Source organism: Seriola dumerili, unplaced genomic scaffold (assembly GCF_002260705.1).
Source record: "Seriola dumerili isolate Sdu_G_001 unplaced genomic scaffold, Sdu_1.0 BDQW01000056.1, whole genome shotgun sequence".
Classification (NCBI taxonomy): Eukaryota; Metazoa; Chordata; class Actinopteri; order Carangiformes; family Carangidae; genus Seriola; species Seriola dumerili.
The window spans coordinates 969,324-986,615 of record NW_019174311.1 but is presented as its reverse complement, the minus strand read 5'-3'; the positions used below and the strand labels follow the sequence as shown (position 1 = coordinate 986,615).

Genomic DNA, 17,292 nt, shown 5'->3' with positions numbered 1-17,292 from the left:
TGAAGAGAAGTCAACACAAGGTAACTTTTCTGTAAATAGTTTAATATTAAATAAAAAAAGACTCCCATATAAAAAAGAAAGCTACAGTCCACAATTTAATCGTCTTTTTAAACATAAGTATTGAAAGCAAGGGGTAGAATGAGAAAAATACTTAATTACAATTCCCAGAAAAAATTCACAATTCATTGTTTTCTCTCGTCTCTTCTCTAACAATATAAAATCAAAATAAAACACATTAACTGTACATATGTACAAATCTCCAAGTGTAGAAATTGCATAATCTGCTTTCTTTTTCACTTTATTTTTTAAATACAGCTAGAGATGCCAGTACTTGGGGTGGGGCAGTGTGTGGAGGAGAGCTCAAACAGTGATATGAGACAAGAGGGAGGATAGTACTTCAAATCCACAGTAACACACGGACTCAACAGATCCACGTAAGACATCATAGCTCTCTGCGTTTAAGTTTTCCAGCCATTCGTTCATACAATCAAAGGACATACTGTACTTGCTATAAACTCAGGGTTCCTGCAAATATTCTCTTTTAAAATTCAATCCAGATATTTATCTCATGGCTGGAGGGCGGTGGGGGTTTGGGTAGGTGTTGTGTCAACATATAATTAGTCTCCATCACACCACAGCTACAAGTAGTTCTTCACAGCATCAAATGAGACAGCATGTGAACTGTAAGTGGGTTATCAAAGTGGGACAAATGGTGCTCAAAGTTTTTCTGAAGTGTTCCAGATTTGTTGCGGACAATTTCAAAAACTGGGTGTGGTCAGACAAAAAAAAAACTTCATTTTTAAAATTAATGTTTTCTCAGATCATAAAACTATTGGTGACATACAAACCATTAAAAAGGAAAATCTCACGGAATGTGGAATCAAGATTAAAAAAGTGTGGCAAGTGGTTGATGAAAACTGGCTAAAAACCTGATTGGGTGAACCACATTATTTTCTTGGCTTGTCCCATACAACGGTTATTTCATACTGAAGAAGAAAAGACACAAGTCTGTTCCTTCTTATATTCTCTTCCAGCACCCCTCACAATGTCTCTTTAAAATTCAACCGCTGTGTGTCACTTTATGTTACTAACAGACAGGGTCTTGTTCACTGAAATAAAAATAAATTTGACTAAAAGTTGGACAGTGAGGGGCTCAGCAATAGGTGTCCAACACACACTCAGACACACACATCCACACACATCCAGACACACTTTCAACAGAGAGCATCGTTCAAGTAGATGGGCTTTATCCTGACTCACAGTTACACACTGATGAGAAGAAAACAGTACTCTTGCTTATTTTTTGTTTTCTCATTGACATAATTCTAACACCATAATTAACAGATCTCTGATCACAATGTCAAGCAACCATTATTTTGTGAACTAGACCTAAGAGAAGACCTAAGTGAAAAAGTTTCCACAAACTCTCTCCTTCTTTTCCTTTTTTTTTTTTTTTTTTTAACATTTCATAAATTACATTTTCAGACTAGATCTCTCCTATGTGTTTTTCATAGTGGTTGCCATAAAAATGGTTGACATGACAACAACATAATATTAGTGCAGTTGAATTATAAAAAAAAAAAAAGGTCTAAACAGTGGTGATGATAGTGGAGAGATGGAGGGGGAAAGGGGGGCATCTGGCCACCTTTGATTGGTGAACAGGTCTGACTGACAGCTCCCTCCACCAATCACTGCCTCTGAGACCTGGCACCTCGTCGCCTCCTGCCACGGACTGACCTCTCAGGCTTCAGCAGTGCTGTCTGGAACAAGAGAGAGAGAGATGACAGTCACATCAGGCCTGTCTCCTGGTGGAATGACTTTACCACTGTGGTCAGAACTGCACAGTCACTCCCAGATATCCAGCGCTGAGCACGGACTTTCCCTGGAGCAAACCTTTCATAGCCAGAGTGCAGTGTAGACTACAAAACATGATGCTCCAGCTCGCACAGATCCACTGTCTTTGCTTCTCACTGTTTTTAGGAATCTGAACAAAAACTTGAAGCCCACTGCTTTTGAGGTTAAAGGTTCATTCTTGACCTTGAAAGAACAAATCTTACTACAAGATAAGATTTTTTTCTCAACTGCTGTTTTGAAGATCAAGAATGAATCTCAGCTGTTTAGCCAACACGGATGAGAATGGAAATTAAATCATCTGTGATTCTAAGACAAATGAACAGCATTATCTGCTCATGAAAGTCATGTGATCTTTTTGACTGGTATTGTTTTCACCTTGTGAGTCTGTGTGTGTACTCATGTAATAACTCCTGGTTTGGAATGTCAACATGTTGGTTGATGTGTTTTTTTGTGCTACTCTCTGATTCTGTGGTTTTACTGCACTGCACTGACCCAGTTTCCTTGGGACAAGCAAATAATCAAACCACTGTCATTTACTGTCACTTTCATACAGTATATGAGAGTCTGATGATATGATAATGTTGCATGATTCTACAGCGGGGTCTTACCGTAGCCTTGGTTTCCTCTAGTGCTGTAGCATCCATGTCTCTGAAGTCTTCTAACACATTCTGTAGCCTAACAAACAAAGTAGGAACACACTAGTACTCAATACAGCACAATTTAGCCAAATACAGTTGTAATGAAGCATCAGCAAAACTAAAAGCTTGTCTTATGCATTGAAGATTAAAGTACAAGGTCTCCCTGTCCCCATCTGAAAAATGAACCGTTAACAAGACAACTTACGTTTGTTTCCTTTTCCTTCCTCTTCTGGCTCCGCCCGCTGCTCCTGCTTGATCCTTGGGAGGTAGAATCAGAAATCACATTACAACACCATCATGATTTAAAATGCAGCCACACAAAATGATCACAATGCTACATCCCTCTGTTTTAAGTCTTAGGTTCATTCCAAAGTGCAAATTCTGATGACTCATCAGGTTGATGATGCAGAATCAAACACTTACCCTTCCCTGTTCAGTGTGCAGCAATGTCCCAGCTGTCTCCTCACTGGGCCTACCACTGCATCCATCCATGGGACTAAGGTACCCTGAATGGGGAAGGTGCCCCTGTCTATCCCCCCCTGCCTCCACGAAAGGGCACACAGCTGCAGCAGGCCCAGTACAGTCTGTCTTAGCCTCTTCCAAATATATGGGTGGCATAGGAGGTTCTGGGTGAGTATGTCCCTCTACTATGACTGGCTTCCTTTGTAAGGGTGACGTAGACCCATCCTCAGTGGGTTTGGGCGTCCCCTGGGCTGGGGAATGGGCTGCTGCTTCCAGGCTGAGTCGGGATAAGTCTGGGTTGCGGAGGGAACAGGCCCTGCGTGGACTCAATGAGACTGGGGAACTTGCCTGTGGCAGAGTTGGGACAGAGGTGGATGGGGTATGGTGCGCCACAGGGAAAGAAACCGGCGGTAAGGCACAGAAGGGTGAAGTGGGGTCAGATGGACCCAGATGGGCCCCGTCTTCCTGCTCTTTAGCACTGACTTGAAGGAAGGAGGTGTAAATCGTGTCCATGAAAGAGGTGTAAGGGTCGATCACAGCCCTGCCCTCAGATTCTCGCTGGGGGGGTGGGGTGGGTTCTTGGGCAGGGGCAGGACCTTGAGGCAGAGCTGGAGCAGGACTGGGAACCACATCAGGAGTAATCTGACTGGTTGGAATATTTTCCTGTGGAGCAGGGTTTTGTGTTTCTTGCATTGAGACTGGCTTCTCTCCCTCTGAGGGTGGTGCAAGGTTCAGCTGGGGGAAAAAGGGACAAGTTCACTTCAATCAGGCAGTCAAATATTCCCAAATAAATATTAGGAAAACAAACATGTTTTCTCTTTGACACAAAACAATCCAAAAGCTACCCACATTTACTTACATATATACTGTACAAATCCATTAATAAGCCACAGACAATTTATAACAGCCCACTGCGTATCTGCCATCACAAAGTCCCATCCTATACTTTTTCACCTAAATTTTTACCTTTTAAGTAAATGTTAAATACGTATCAGACACTTTTAAGTAACAGCTGTAGAGTACAACATTTGCCACACCTTTTTTTCACAAGCTCCTTCATCAAAACAGTGAAGGGCCTGGTTCAAAACCAATACATTTCTAAGCTTAAATTATTGACAATATTTCTATGCGTCTCCCCCTGCTGAGAATGAGAGAGGTACAAGCAAAACAGGACACTCTCAGGTAACATAACGTACAATGAGTCAGAAGTCAAGAGTAATTTACACTAGTGGGCACAAACAGAATACATGCATTAAAACACTCTTCACATGTGCTGTGAAATGCTTGCAGTGTAGAGCCCAGCTGTCATAACGGACAGCAGCAATGCAACACTAGCATGCTGATGTAGAAAACACAGTAGAATGCACTAAAGAAAAGCTCTGATTTTGACTGACACCAGTCTTTAGGATTGGCTCAGGATATCTCCAGTTAAAGTATCAATTGAACAATCTAAGTGCAGACATCTCAAACAATTTCACTGTTTTGGCCGTAGCCAAATGATATACTTCATCTGCTAAGCTACATTCCAGTAACCTACCTGTATGTTGTTGAGCAAGTTAATGGCCCCATCTGGACCCTGCAGCAGAGGCATGCCCAAAGCAGAGGTTTGGACAGGGGGTAGGAGGATGGAACCTGTTCCAATCCCCACCATGTTATGGAGGCCTGTGATGGCAGAAAGATCTCCTACAGAAGACACATTTCAAAGATGCACTGATATAATGGCTTATTGCTACAGAATGGCTGCAGTGTTTTAACAGAACAGCTCATATGTTCCAAACACAGGAAAGAAACGTTACAGAGTGTGGGCACTTACTCACCTAATACAGCAGGGTTGAGCAAAGTGGGAAGTAACTGCTGGAGGATGGGGTTGTCTTTGCCTTGGAGAGATAGGGGTATGAGGGTATCAACACCAGCATCAGTAGGTACCTGGAGAGTAGAGGACAAGAGAGAAGATTTGAGTTTCAAGGTAGAGACAGGGCTGGAGACATACAGAGAGGCAAGTCTTCAATTTCAAATTCTTGTCTCTCTATCTGTCAAAATAAAAATGCTTTCAAAAATATCTGCATTTACAAATACATTAAGAGTGACACACTGCAATCAATGCAAACAGATCATTTTGTTTGTGGAGGGCTTCATTTAAAAAGTAGTTTAGGGAAAAAAGCAACTAACGCAAGGCAAAACAATGGAGCAGATCAGGAAATGAGCTCATAGGTTTTTCAAGGGAAACTAAGAGGAGCTCAGAGGAAAGACCTATGGGAGACAAGGGAGCCTACCTGAGGTTGGGTATGTTGGGTTTGCTGTGCAGGAGCTAATTGGGTGTGGGGAGGCGGGTGGAGCTCTGCAGAGCTCAGGGCAGCAGTGAGCAAGGCAGGGCTGAGGGGCAGGAAGGCTGCAGGGGGAGGAGGAAGAGTGGCAGGAAGGAGCAAAGACTGCAGGGCTTGGATCGTGCCCTCAGCTCCTGGAGGAATGGGGAGGAGACCCTGGGCGACCTCCAAGAGCCCCGGGCCCGGTAGGGTAGATGGATCCAGGAGGCCAGAGGCTTTATCCAGGGTTAGTCCCTCCAGTGTGGTGGGGATCTGCTGTGGTTGCTGGAGAGGAACTTCCAAACTGACTTGGCTCAACTGACCCAGCCCAGACAGAGGCAACAAAGGTGCCTGCTGTTGCCCAAGTAATAAGGAGGCCATAACCAAAGCCTGAAGGCTGGGTTTTTCTGTTAGCCCTAAATCAGCCTCCTGTCCTGGGGTAGGGGTTGTGGCTGGGGGTAGGAGCGGGTTCAATAGGCCCAAAAGGTTCAGAGGCAACTCTCCTTGAGCACCACTTAACAAGGGCAACAAGGGAAACAGAGGATTGTTGTTTATATGTTGTTGCTTCTGTTGTTGATCCTGGTTTTGCTGCTGCGTCTCTTGTTGTTGTATCAGTAAATGCTGTTGCTGCTGCTCTGATTGCTGCTGCTCTGCAAGATTCTGTGGTGTTTGTAGTGTAGCACTGGCAGGGGGTATCTGTGTATGTTGTCCTCCCAACCACAGCCCCCCTAGGGGCAATGAAGCAAGAACTGTAGGGTCCAGGAGGGATGGTACCCCTCCTGTGGATGACAGAAGCTGAAGCAGCTGCTCTTGGTTCATAAAGGGGAAGGCCTCTGCCAGATGTAAGGCAGGGCTTGAGTCACCCACAGCTGAAGTCGGGGGGTTGTTATTATCCCCAAGACGAGAGGTGATGGGCTCAGGGCTGGGGGCTGCTGGAGGTTTGGTCACTGTGGAGACCTTCGGGTCCACACATCCAGACTCGTCTGCCCCTGCAGAGGGAGAGACATGAATCATTCACCTCTGCTCAGGGTGACTCACAAATCAATACACTAAATATATTTTCTCACATAGGATTTAACTGTGTGGCTGAATCTGGGGCAGCAGTGAGCGCTGACAGTGAGCTAGAAAACAGCATTAAATTCACAAGCTAGAAATAACACATCAATAAAACACACTCTCATATGGTCCCAAAGCAACACCCATAGAGGGCGCAATCATGAGCCCTGAACCATCTTAAGACATATGGGCATCTGTAAAGCCTAACAGGGAAAGCTCAGGACCACACACAAAACTCACATTAATCACATTTGTATAAGCAACATTTTTGAGAGAATCTTCTATATAGGAACATTTTCAATAAACTGCAAATCTCTACAAACTGTTTTACTTCTATATGCATTCAAAAGTTCAGTTATATCTTTAAGACTAATGACACACTTCAGACTAAAGAATATCCTCACCTGCAGTGTGATTTTCTTGGGAAGACATGTCAACATCAATGGTGCTATTGGAGGTGCTGCCCTCCCCCTGTGGCACAGTAGAAGATGCTGCGAGAAGGGCCAGGACATGGTTACTAAGATCAAGAGGCTTTGGGGAGGTGGATATTGCCATAGTAACACTGCCTTGAGAATGACTCAGGTCAACTGATGTTGATAAGCTGTTACTACTGAGCTCCATTGCAACAGTGCCCTCTGGTGCGGCTTCCTGCAAAGGTGCCTGGGAAACAGAGTCTATTGTAGGAATGTGATTTTCCGTTGGTTGATGCTTGTCTGAGGGATTTGGGGACCTATGCTGAGATGGGCTGCTGCTGTTGTGTAAAGTTACATTTGAGTTGGGCGCCACTATTGCAGAAGGAGAATGTCTTTGTAGAGGACTTGACTTAGCAGACTGAGGGTGTAAATGAGACTGCACTGATCTGAACTGAGAGGAAGTAGGGGGAGGAGAAAGCGGCTGTGGCACCGAGAGCTGAGAGTTAGTGTCATTGTTTAGGCAGGGTGACCGACTCTGCGGGTGCCTGACGTTAGAATGAGGAGTGGGAGAAGAGGGCGAGAGTCTAGGGCTCTGTTTATTAGTGTGTCCACCTCCTTCAACAGACTCAGATCCTAGCTGAGCGGACGCAATGTTGGATGCTGATGTTGAGGCTGTGGCCTGTGCATTCTGTACACTGAGCAGGTGTAACAGAGCAGACAGAGGCTGGGTTGGAGGATCCAAGCCAAGAGGTGTAGGAGTCAGACCTGTAGTGAAATCCAGAGCCTCATTTTGTCGAGGAGGCCTGGAAAGGTGTGCTGTCTGTCGAGAAGCAGGGAGCCTGGGCATCTGCCCGGGGAGGAGATGATGATGGGTTTCCAACATGACAGCATTCTGGTTCTGCACAGTTGAGGTAGAGGAAGAGGAAGAGGAGGAGGAGTATGAGGAGGAGGGGGAGGAAGACGAGGAAAGGTTGATAACTGTAGCAGAAACAGCTTCTCCTGGTGGGGTCTTCTGTGGCCCATTAGCCTGCTGCTGGGTGTCTCTAAGCATGCTGAGAACTGTCGGAGACCGCCGTTGCCTCTTCCTGTGCGATGCATTGCGCTCCGCTGTGGGAGGCAGGTGGGGCAGAGAGGGAGCCAGGGACTGGGCCAGCGCGTGGGATGGAGGAAAGAGGATGGCAGAGGCTGCTGCAAGGGAGGAATGGGGAGGCCTGGTAGAAGCAATGGAGGAGGGAGGGTGGCTGTTATGTAAAGTGCTGTTAGTTACCTTTGATGACTGTTGCTGCTGTGCCTCTTTCAAGACCTCCAGAGAAGAGGGCAAACTTGCTGGGTTGCTGGTCGCATTTGAGCTCTGGCTCTGGGTTATCTGGTTAGCCAGTTGAGCCTTGGCAGCTGCAGAGAGCAAGTTACTTGCAGGAAAAGAAGCTGGATGTGGCATTTTGCCCTGATGGTTGTGGTGGTGGTTCAGAAATGCCCCCAGAGGCAAATTAGAGGGACCTGCAGAGTTCAACCCAAAACCTGGTGGTCCTGTGCTGGAAGTCTGACTCATGATGCTCTTTGAGGGCTTTGAGGAGAGAGCATGAGGGTTGCTACTGCTTTGGTTGGTCAGTAAGGAGGGGTTACTAGGGTTTAGGAGATGGTGGTTCTTAGTGCTGCTGTTGCCTGAGTTCTTAAACTGCTCCAAGATATCTTCCAGCTTGTACTTGGGGAAGTGGGGGCTGGGGTTTGGGGAGCCACCAGGGAGAGGGGAGTGTGGAGAGGAAGAGGTGGATTTCCTCCTCTGAGACAAGTTACTTCCCATCTGTCCTCCTTCTGCTAATGTTGAGCCTCCGCCCTGCTCAGAGAAAGGGGAAGGAGAGGCTGAAGGGTGGTGGGTCCGCTGGTGAGGAGAAACACAGTTCATGTTATGGACAGAGGGTGAGAGGGAGGGAGATGGAGAGAGGGTGGAGCCTCCCACAATAACACCATGAGGGTGATGAGTGTGAGTATGTCCTGCTCTTCCTCCTGCACCAAGTGTCATAGGGGAAGAGGGAGGAGGTGAAGAGAGGGGCCCTAGCCGAGGAGAGCCAGGGGTCTCCGGGGTTTTGGGTGTTCTTTGACCTTGACTGACATTCTGAGGTGTGGGGGTGCGGGGTGACCTCTGGGCAGCGCTATATGAGGGGAATGAGGAGTTGGAGGAAGAGGTGGAGGATGCAGGGAGAGGAGGAGGATGGTGAAGCCTTCTCAAAGTATCCAAGGGATGGTGAGAGTTTGTGGCTGTGTGAAGAATGGGGGAGGAACCATTGTAAGGGTAAATAAACTGGTGGGGGGATTTGGGACTGGCACAGGGATTTGAGTGGAAGTTGTTGTGGGGTCGAGCAGGGACTGGATGGAGTTTGGGATGGTAAATGCCACGGTCCTCTTCTTCCTGCTCCATGAGTTGGCCCTTTGGATCACGGCTGTCCCCTCGACTGCTCACCTCTGAAAGTAGACACACACACACACACACACACACACACACACACACACACACACACACACACACACACACACACACACACACACACACACACACACACACACACACACACACACAGAGCTTGTTACTCTACTTTCATAAATGGTATACTATACCATTTATAAACCAGTTACCATGTGTGAATATTCTGCCATAATGACTGACTGAGCGAGTGCTCAGGAAAAGCATCCTGATGTTTACACATACCATATTTTTTCGCTGAATGTCTGCTGTTTCCAATGTGGAAGTACATTACTGCTATCAAAATATCAGTAGTTTCAATTCTGTGTGGCTGACAGCTGCTACACTGACCAGCACTTATTTTGTCAATCCCACACCCACCTTCTCTCAGAGGATTTCCGGCCATCACTGCCTGCTCACACAGATGCAAGATCCCTCTCCCACCCACTCCTATGGTGATTCTGATCACACATAAGTGTTTTTTGTTCCCCAAATCAAAAATCTGTCTGGCGCCTTCCCACAGAGAAAATAAGATACATTTAGCACTTTTATGGATTTTGCCTGAGGCAGCAGAAACTAAAAATGTCACTGTGTCTCTGATATCTAATGGAAATTGCCATATTAACAGACACAAACCAGACAATAAAACGTCTTCAGTGTAGCAGTTGGTGTTATTGTTTACAGGACTGATTTGGATGTCAAATTGTTTAATGTCCTTAAAACACAGCATATATATATTAAAAAAAAAATAAAGAGAGAAAGAGGGAGGGAGAGAGAGAGAGAGAGAAAGAAAAAAAAGAAGTGGTCTCATATACTTTTTATAAATGAAATCTCATCTCCAATTCATCCCATGGTGAAATAGCATGTGCTCTCACACACATAACAGTCAATTTGTGTTGTTGTACTGTGGGAGCTGCAAGATCATAGACCTGTTGCAGCCCTCGATGTGAGGTTACTACAGTGCACAAAACATACTCAACTCTAAGATCAATAGATTTGGTGGATAAATTGCAGATTTTGACACCTTACAAAGAGACTCCATCACACCAAAAAGAGTTATTTCAGAGTTATTTTTTATGAATTTATTAGACTGTTTGATATTACAATGCTCAATGCTTCAAAACTTACCTGAATGATGTAGGTTGGGAAAGGGCAGCTGTGAGGCCTGCATACTGCGACACAGAGCAGCCATCGCTACCACTTTCCTGCGGTGGTTACACAGTTTGGTCATGTCCTGCTCTGTTTTGCCTAACGGTTGGCTGCACTGTTCCACCTTCACTCCCACAGTAAAGTTGAATACCTGCAGGATACCAGACAAAAGAGGATTCAACAGAATTCAGAGAGAAAGCTTTTCTTGACGTTTCATTAAATTTAAGACAACTCAAAGCCACCAGTGGGGGTGTTTCACACTCATGCATGCATGGATACTCACACAAAGAAAACAAAACACACAACTGTTATTAAGACTAAGTGACCCACCACACTGATCAAGTGAGTTTTAAGAGGTTAAAAGGTCCTCACCATGTTGTTTAAATATGTGTAATTGCACAATTAAGTGGCTATTAATTGTGGATACGACACTAGTAATGTTTTAATTTGTATTCATAGAGCGAGAAGAGAGGCTTTTACCTTGTGAATGATGAGTGGACACTCCAGGCCACATTTGCAGGTACCATCAGTCAACAGATAGGTCTTGACTTCGTCCAGAGAGGACAAGGCAGTGCCACTGGGACTACAGGAAGAAGGCAGCAACACCCAGTTGTTACAGAAAACTCAAAGTGAATTGAAAAGGACATGTAACAAGACATTTTCAAAATAGAGCAACATTCTGAGTAGCAAACCTGAACACACGTCAAGATCCCCATATTTAAAATCCCATTGAGATTTGAGGATTTGAAGGACTTACAGCCATCTACAGGATCACATACACAAACAACAAACTGTTGTGTTTTAAGTGGCTCTTCAAACAAGAACAGATTATGCACAGTACACATGATATTTGTGGTGATGACAAATTAGCGTTATTATAAGACTTATTATAGTAGAGTTGATTTAAATGTGATCTCAGCTCCCTCTCACCATGTTATCTCCTATTAGGGGTTATTTGAAAGATTGATAATGCAGTTACTTGGCTTGGTAGTTAACGCTGACTTAACTGATCACAAATCAAGGTGAAAGCCTATGTATAAATAAACTGCTGTTACATTATATCAGTTCCCCTAGGATGGCGTTGTAAGTTAGGGTTAGAGTCAGAATCAGGGTCAGGATTAATAAATTGCATTTACAACATGTCTCTAAATCCTATCCAAATAATATGGAAAGTTAATATCTCTGTGAGAGAATCTGCCTGTTATCTTTGAGATTGACAGTTTTTGCGTGCATAGTAAGGCACCTCCAGGAAGAAGAAAACATGTGCATGTTTAATATCTACCATCTTTGTATCAAGATGGATCTTCCAAACGTTGTTTATTTCACAGACATGTGTTTCCTTACATATTCCTATCAAATGAGTGAGTTTGCTTTAACATTAATGAGTGATACTCACAAGAAGTTGCAGGACTGCTCAGTGTCCAACATAGTATGTTTCCCCATTGGCCCACTTGGCTAGTAGATCAGAGTTTTACAGGCCCTTTGAACATTTTCACTGACCCAGCAGCCAAAAGTAAAAATAAATCTTTTTTTCATAATCTAATAATTATAGGGGTCCCACATCGCAACACTTACTGTAAAAAGATCATTCAATCATGCACTTATACTATATGATATTAGGTAAATATAATAATAACAACTGTACTTCTTCTCACTATTAGTTAAGTCCCTGCTTGACACAAACGACATCTTGAATAATGAGGCAGTCCACAAATTTGGCATGGATGGGAACAATAATCAAATGAACCCTTTCAGGCATTCTGTGTGTTGAGGAAGCAGCAAACAAACACCATCATCTGATGCCAGTCACATTGCTGAAAACAAATCTAATAGCGGATAATAAAACACAGCTGAGCACCACACAGCCATAATGTTAGTACTGGACTTTTAACTCAACCTCAGAAGTTAGCACAGGGGTTTAGCTTAACGCAGCCCGCATAAACTTTTTCTGGCCCTGGGCCCCAGGCCATCAATTATGTGGGACGCTGCTGTTCTCCCCTCGCCAAATGATAATCCTGAATCTGGGATCAGCGTTGCTTGCTTCATTGTTGACACCTACCCTGTGCTTGTTGTTATAATCATTGTGCTGTCATTATCAGGTACAGAGTTTTGTATGCTTTACTCACAGGTGTGTGAATTGACCTGGATATGAGGCATCTGTAGCCCAAACAATATGGGCCTAACATTAGTTAGAGAAAAGACAGAGCTCTCTTTTCTCCTCTTGTGAAAAAACTAAAAAACAACAGCAGTCGTCATATTTTAAACAGCTCATTGCTGTTTCAGTGATTCAGCCATCATGTGCATCTCAATTTGACTAGTTGAAAAAATGACCTTCTCTTGATAGACAGAGGTCCTACACAATTTTATATTTAAAATGTCACATTTTGTACACTTTTACTTTGAACAAGATCCAAACCACTGTTCAATGAAATATGTGCATTCCAATCAAAATGGTGTCTTCTGTCCTGGGCTAGCCAAGGAAAATAAGCCAAAGGGAAGTCTTTATTGGGGAAAAAAAATGACTGCATCATCATTTTTCTTGGTAATATCCCCCCAAATATGGTGGCACAACCAGCATTCACATTTCTCCAAAATGATTTATGTAGTTTACACACACACACACACACACACACACACACACACACACACACACACACACACACACACACACACACACATTAATAGGCCTTCACATCAGAATCATTTGTTAAAATATTGGTAAATATCTGCAAAAAGTATACATGTGCTTTCTGTTCAACTGCACCAACACACCTGACATAGATCACCCGCCCGCTCTCCATTCTCCTCTGCCAGCCGATGGGGACGTGTATTGCAGTGGTGTGGACCCCATCCTTGTCCCCAGTGACAGTCTCACTGCCTCCCATCATTTTGTAGCTGCAGCCTGCCAGCACCTTGGAAAATCAGCCAATGTTAATACATCTTTTCTTTTAATCCCATAATAATAGAGTTCAATTTCTTTAAAGAGCCAAGAGTTTTGCTTTGAAATGTCAAATATCCACTTTGAGTCTGTAGACACAAAACAAGGATTTTTCACCAATGTCACTGTCTAAAATGTTTTGATGTGTTCATAAAGTTACAGGCTAAAGTTGTCTCATAGCGTCACCATTATTCAATAATGAATTTTACTTTTGTAATCTTATCAATGACATTTGAATGCCATTATGGAATGACACTACCAGAACTACCACTGCTTATAACATGTAAGTTTGTGGCTCAGTGGGAGTCACTAAATAAGTAAACACATGCATGTATAAGATGGATAAACAAATGTCTCTGCAGTCTAAGGAATAGCAATGCTCTAATTAAAGAAAACCTGAATGCCAGATGTGTGGAACTCAAAATATGAAGTAAACACTGCTGGGTGTGACCATAGCAAAATAAGTATTTCAGTGTAATGCCAAGGTAGAGAAATAAAAAAAGAATAACTGAAGCACATTTTGCATACCTTGTCATCTTTGGGAAGCCAGGATCTGTTTTGGCTAGGGTATCCACTGTCCAATGTGCATGCTGGTGGGTTAGAAGCACACAGACTGCCAGTAAATCTGACTTGAGGCCCAAACACCTGGACTTTCCCCAGCTATGAGGCAGCTCCTCAACTTAGAGGATGACTCCTACAGATGAATTTGTTCAGTTCACATCAGAGTAGGGGCTTGGATGAAGATGGGCAGCCTGCAAAGAAAGGTGGAGGTGGATTATATAATCTGACAGGGATAACCGGGGTAAATAACTCACGCAATAAACAGTTTCCTGCAATTCATGTGATTCAAGCGTACTTAAAAATGTTGCATCAGTTGCATTATTCTTAAAAAAGAAAACAACTTCTGAACAAGCTGCGGCTACTTTGAAGTGGGAGAGTGTGTTTTGATAGGCCCGTGGTTTACTGATGTTTAGTTACAATAAAAAGCAGCCAAGAAGCTAACAAGCTAGCAACATGGACGGAGCTTAAAATAAAACCTTAAAGCAACTGAGCTCAGGTCAACATATCTGCAGTGTGCAGCCATGGAACAATATTTCCCCAGCAACACGGCAGAAGGCAGCTAGGCTAACAGCTAAGCTAATAGGCTACCCTACTTTGTACTGTGTTGTCGTGACAGCTGTCAGGCGCACAAAACACTCCAATGCGAAACTCTTGCGTGTTAGCTACAGTAACATATAACGAGCAATGCACAACACAGCTTTGCAAAACATACTCAATGAATGTGGACACCAGATTGCCCTTACTTATTTAATGACAGGCGTTAGCTAACGTTTGTGTTAGCGGAACCTGTGACCCTCTCTCTGCCTTCTGGCGAAGTTTTGGAGTCCTGGCTTTTCTGGGTCGCGGGAGAATCAAGAGTTAGCTGGTTAGCTAACAGACTAGCGGAGTGTTTTGAAAACGGCTGATACTTAAATAAATAACCGTGAAATAAATCATTCGGCCGTTCAAATCACGTATTCGCGCGATTAGTCAGCTCTCCGCGTTTATGCAACGTCTGCCAGTCGGATTTAAAAACAAAGGGCAATAACGCTTCATTTTCCTGCGCCTGGGAGGTCGGTGCTAACGCCAGCAGCTAGGCTAGCAGAGCTAACTGACTGAAATTTACTTGATTGTGGAGAGTCCCGACAACACCGGAGGATGTCCCGTTCCCGCTGCTCGGCTATCCAGCCGTCACTTTGCTCTCTGTTCTGCTAAACCGTCTTGCAGTGATATGTATTCCGAAAACCATAATAACGGCCCATGTAATCCCAAATTCACAGTTGCCCACTGGTTTTTTTTTTCTTACAGATTCCGAGAAAAAAAAATAATGGAGTTTTCTGTCGGGCATGCGCACTTAGTGCTCATGGAGTATTGTACCCAACATGCACCGGGACCTTTGTAGTGCTCCAGACAGACATGAGAGGAGCAGCCTGATGGAGGACATGATAATGACACAATAATAATAGGCTCGGGATTCATGTCTGCAGCTCACAATTATGCATTCATTCTCACCTGTCTGCACTGAATTTCAGTCCAGAAAACACGTCTTTTATCTTATATCCATATATTAGTGTATAAGTCTATAAGTGTGAAAAGAAAATCTCGAGTCCCCCTCTGGTGGATCAACCCTAAATTAAAAAGTAGCTTCTTAATGCATTCATTAGTTCAGTTTACATGAGTTTACAAGATAGTTGGAAAAGAGGGTGTTCAGTTGGGGCACAAAGCCCATGTTTGTACTAGGACCATTCGGTGGTTAAAATACACAGCATTTCCAGGTTCTAAATACACAACATTTGCAACACACATTAACATTTCTAACATAAAAAGCAAAAACTCTGATTTTAGTGACTCCACCTCCTTAGATCACCGTCAGGGTAATGGTGACTTGCTCAAATATTCTGTCAACACTGCCTTTGAAAGTAATGTGAAAGTGTGAATCTGTAGACCTGTGACGATCATCGAGATGAGTTAATACAGACAACAATAATTCTCCAATTTTGTCTAGTGCAAACAGTAAAAATGTGACAAGTCCTGGTCCATTGAAGCACAATACAATATTGCATAACCCATAACAGGGCAGCAGCCAGAGTTTTAGAAACACAGAGGTCAAGAGTAAAAATTTCCCCTACGCAATACTAACCTCCAAAACAAAGCAAGATGTTTTCCATTTTATTTACTTTTTACCTTTTCCATTTTTAAATTATTTTTTTTATATGTTATTTAATGATGATGTAATTTTAAACAGTGAAACAACAGTGTCTTCATTGGTAGCTACAACCACAATAATTCATATACACAGTAATTCATATACAGCACTGATATGAATCATCAGATAAAATTTGTGCATCGTTTGCGCTGTCCATGGGATTAAAGGACAAGGACAGTGAGCAGTATGAAAGGCTTAGTGTGTCTCTGTGATGTGTGTTTCTGTTGTCTGTGAACAAGTGGGACAAGGGAAAAGAGATGTGTATATGTGTGCAATGAAGACAGAGAGAGAGAAAGTATCTGATTTCCTCTCGTCATCGGTGCTCAGTCCGAGGTCCCCAGCTGTTGCAAACAGTCAGCTTGACACATGAGTGCTCAGCCTACCAAGCACACAAACATACACACACAAAATTATAGATAAGCACACAAATACAGACGTATGGTCACACTCTTAGCCTGAAACTCACTTTGGAACTCACCTGGACAGACTAAAGAAGGAATAAAGAAGGGGGTCCAGGCTGTGCGAGTGTTAGAATCCCGAGGGCCTGAAGTGACGAGGCTGGTTGGTCGGCTGGTTTGTTAGACTCAGATCCATTGACCATACAACACTCCATTCATCGCCAGCGGGTGAAGGACTCATTCACAGAGATTTACCAGCACACCGGGTTTGTAGTTTCTTCTTTGTGATCTGTGTGAAGTTTGACAACAGGCGCGTTCCAGGATTGAAGCATGGACTATTCTATTATAAAAAATGTTAAAGTGTGTTTATTTGAATTAATTCCAATGGAACAGTTAGGTTACATAAAGCTCTGAAATACTAGATTAACAATTGCCATTTCGGGAATGTTTTTTATTCACAAAGACTAATTTGTATTGCTGTGAATTTTGCTTTTCTTTTCCTGACAGGAAGGGGCAGCCATATTTAGCTGTGATTAGATTCAATTTCACAGTCCTTGAATAGCTTGGGTCAAGTGGATAAGTGCATTCGCACAGTATGTGTGTGTGTGTGTGTGTGTGTGTATGCAATAAGTGCACAGCTAACATGTAACTTTTTTATGTGTTCATACAAACACAAGAATATGTCCTGTATATCTGCACTCACATGTCTGTGTCTTAAACAAGAGTATCACTCAATCACTTAATTTGCTGTCTATATATTTCATTCAGTTGTGTTTGATCAGAAGTTTGCACATATGGCTTGTGGTGCTTGTTGAGTTTACCCAGAATATGGGAAAAGACATAACTTCACAAAAAGATAATAAAAAGAGGAAATGCT

The 17,292-nt window shown here is 43.4% G+C and overlaps 1 protein-coding gene across 1 annotated transcript; it reads right to left on the bottom strand.

Moving 5' to 3' along the window:
• Window positions 1-1,585: 1,585 nt before the first annotated feature.
• On the bottom strand, window positions 1,586-15,106 carry LOC111219254 (mucin-4-like). Its single transcript, XM_022741873.1, has 13 exons — window positions 14,938-15,106; window positions 13,800-14,023; window positions 13,106-13,245; window positions 10,814-10,916; window positions 10,313-10,484; window positions 6,718-9,186; window positions 5,228-6,246; window positions 4,772-4,880; window positions 4,492-4,637; window positions 2,916-3,689; window positions 2,698-2,750; window positions 2,463-2,529; window positions 1,586-1,760 (listed from the first exon to the last, which is right to left on the bottom strand). Exons 3-13 carry the CDS (start codon window positions 13,219-13,221, stop codon window positions 1,689-1,691), a joined length of 5,100 nt encoding a protein of 1,699 aa, XP_022597594.1. The 5' UTR covers window positions 13,222-13,245; window positions 13,800-14,023; window positions 14,938-15,106; the 3' UTR covers window positions 1,586-1,688.
• Between the last annotated feature and the right edge of the window lie 2,186 nt (window positions 15,107-17,292).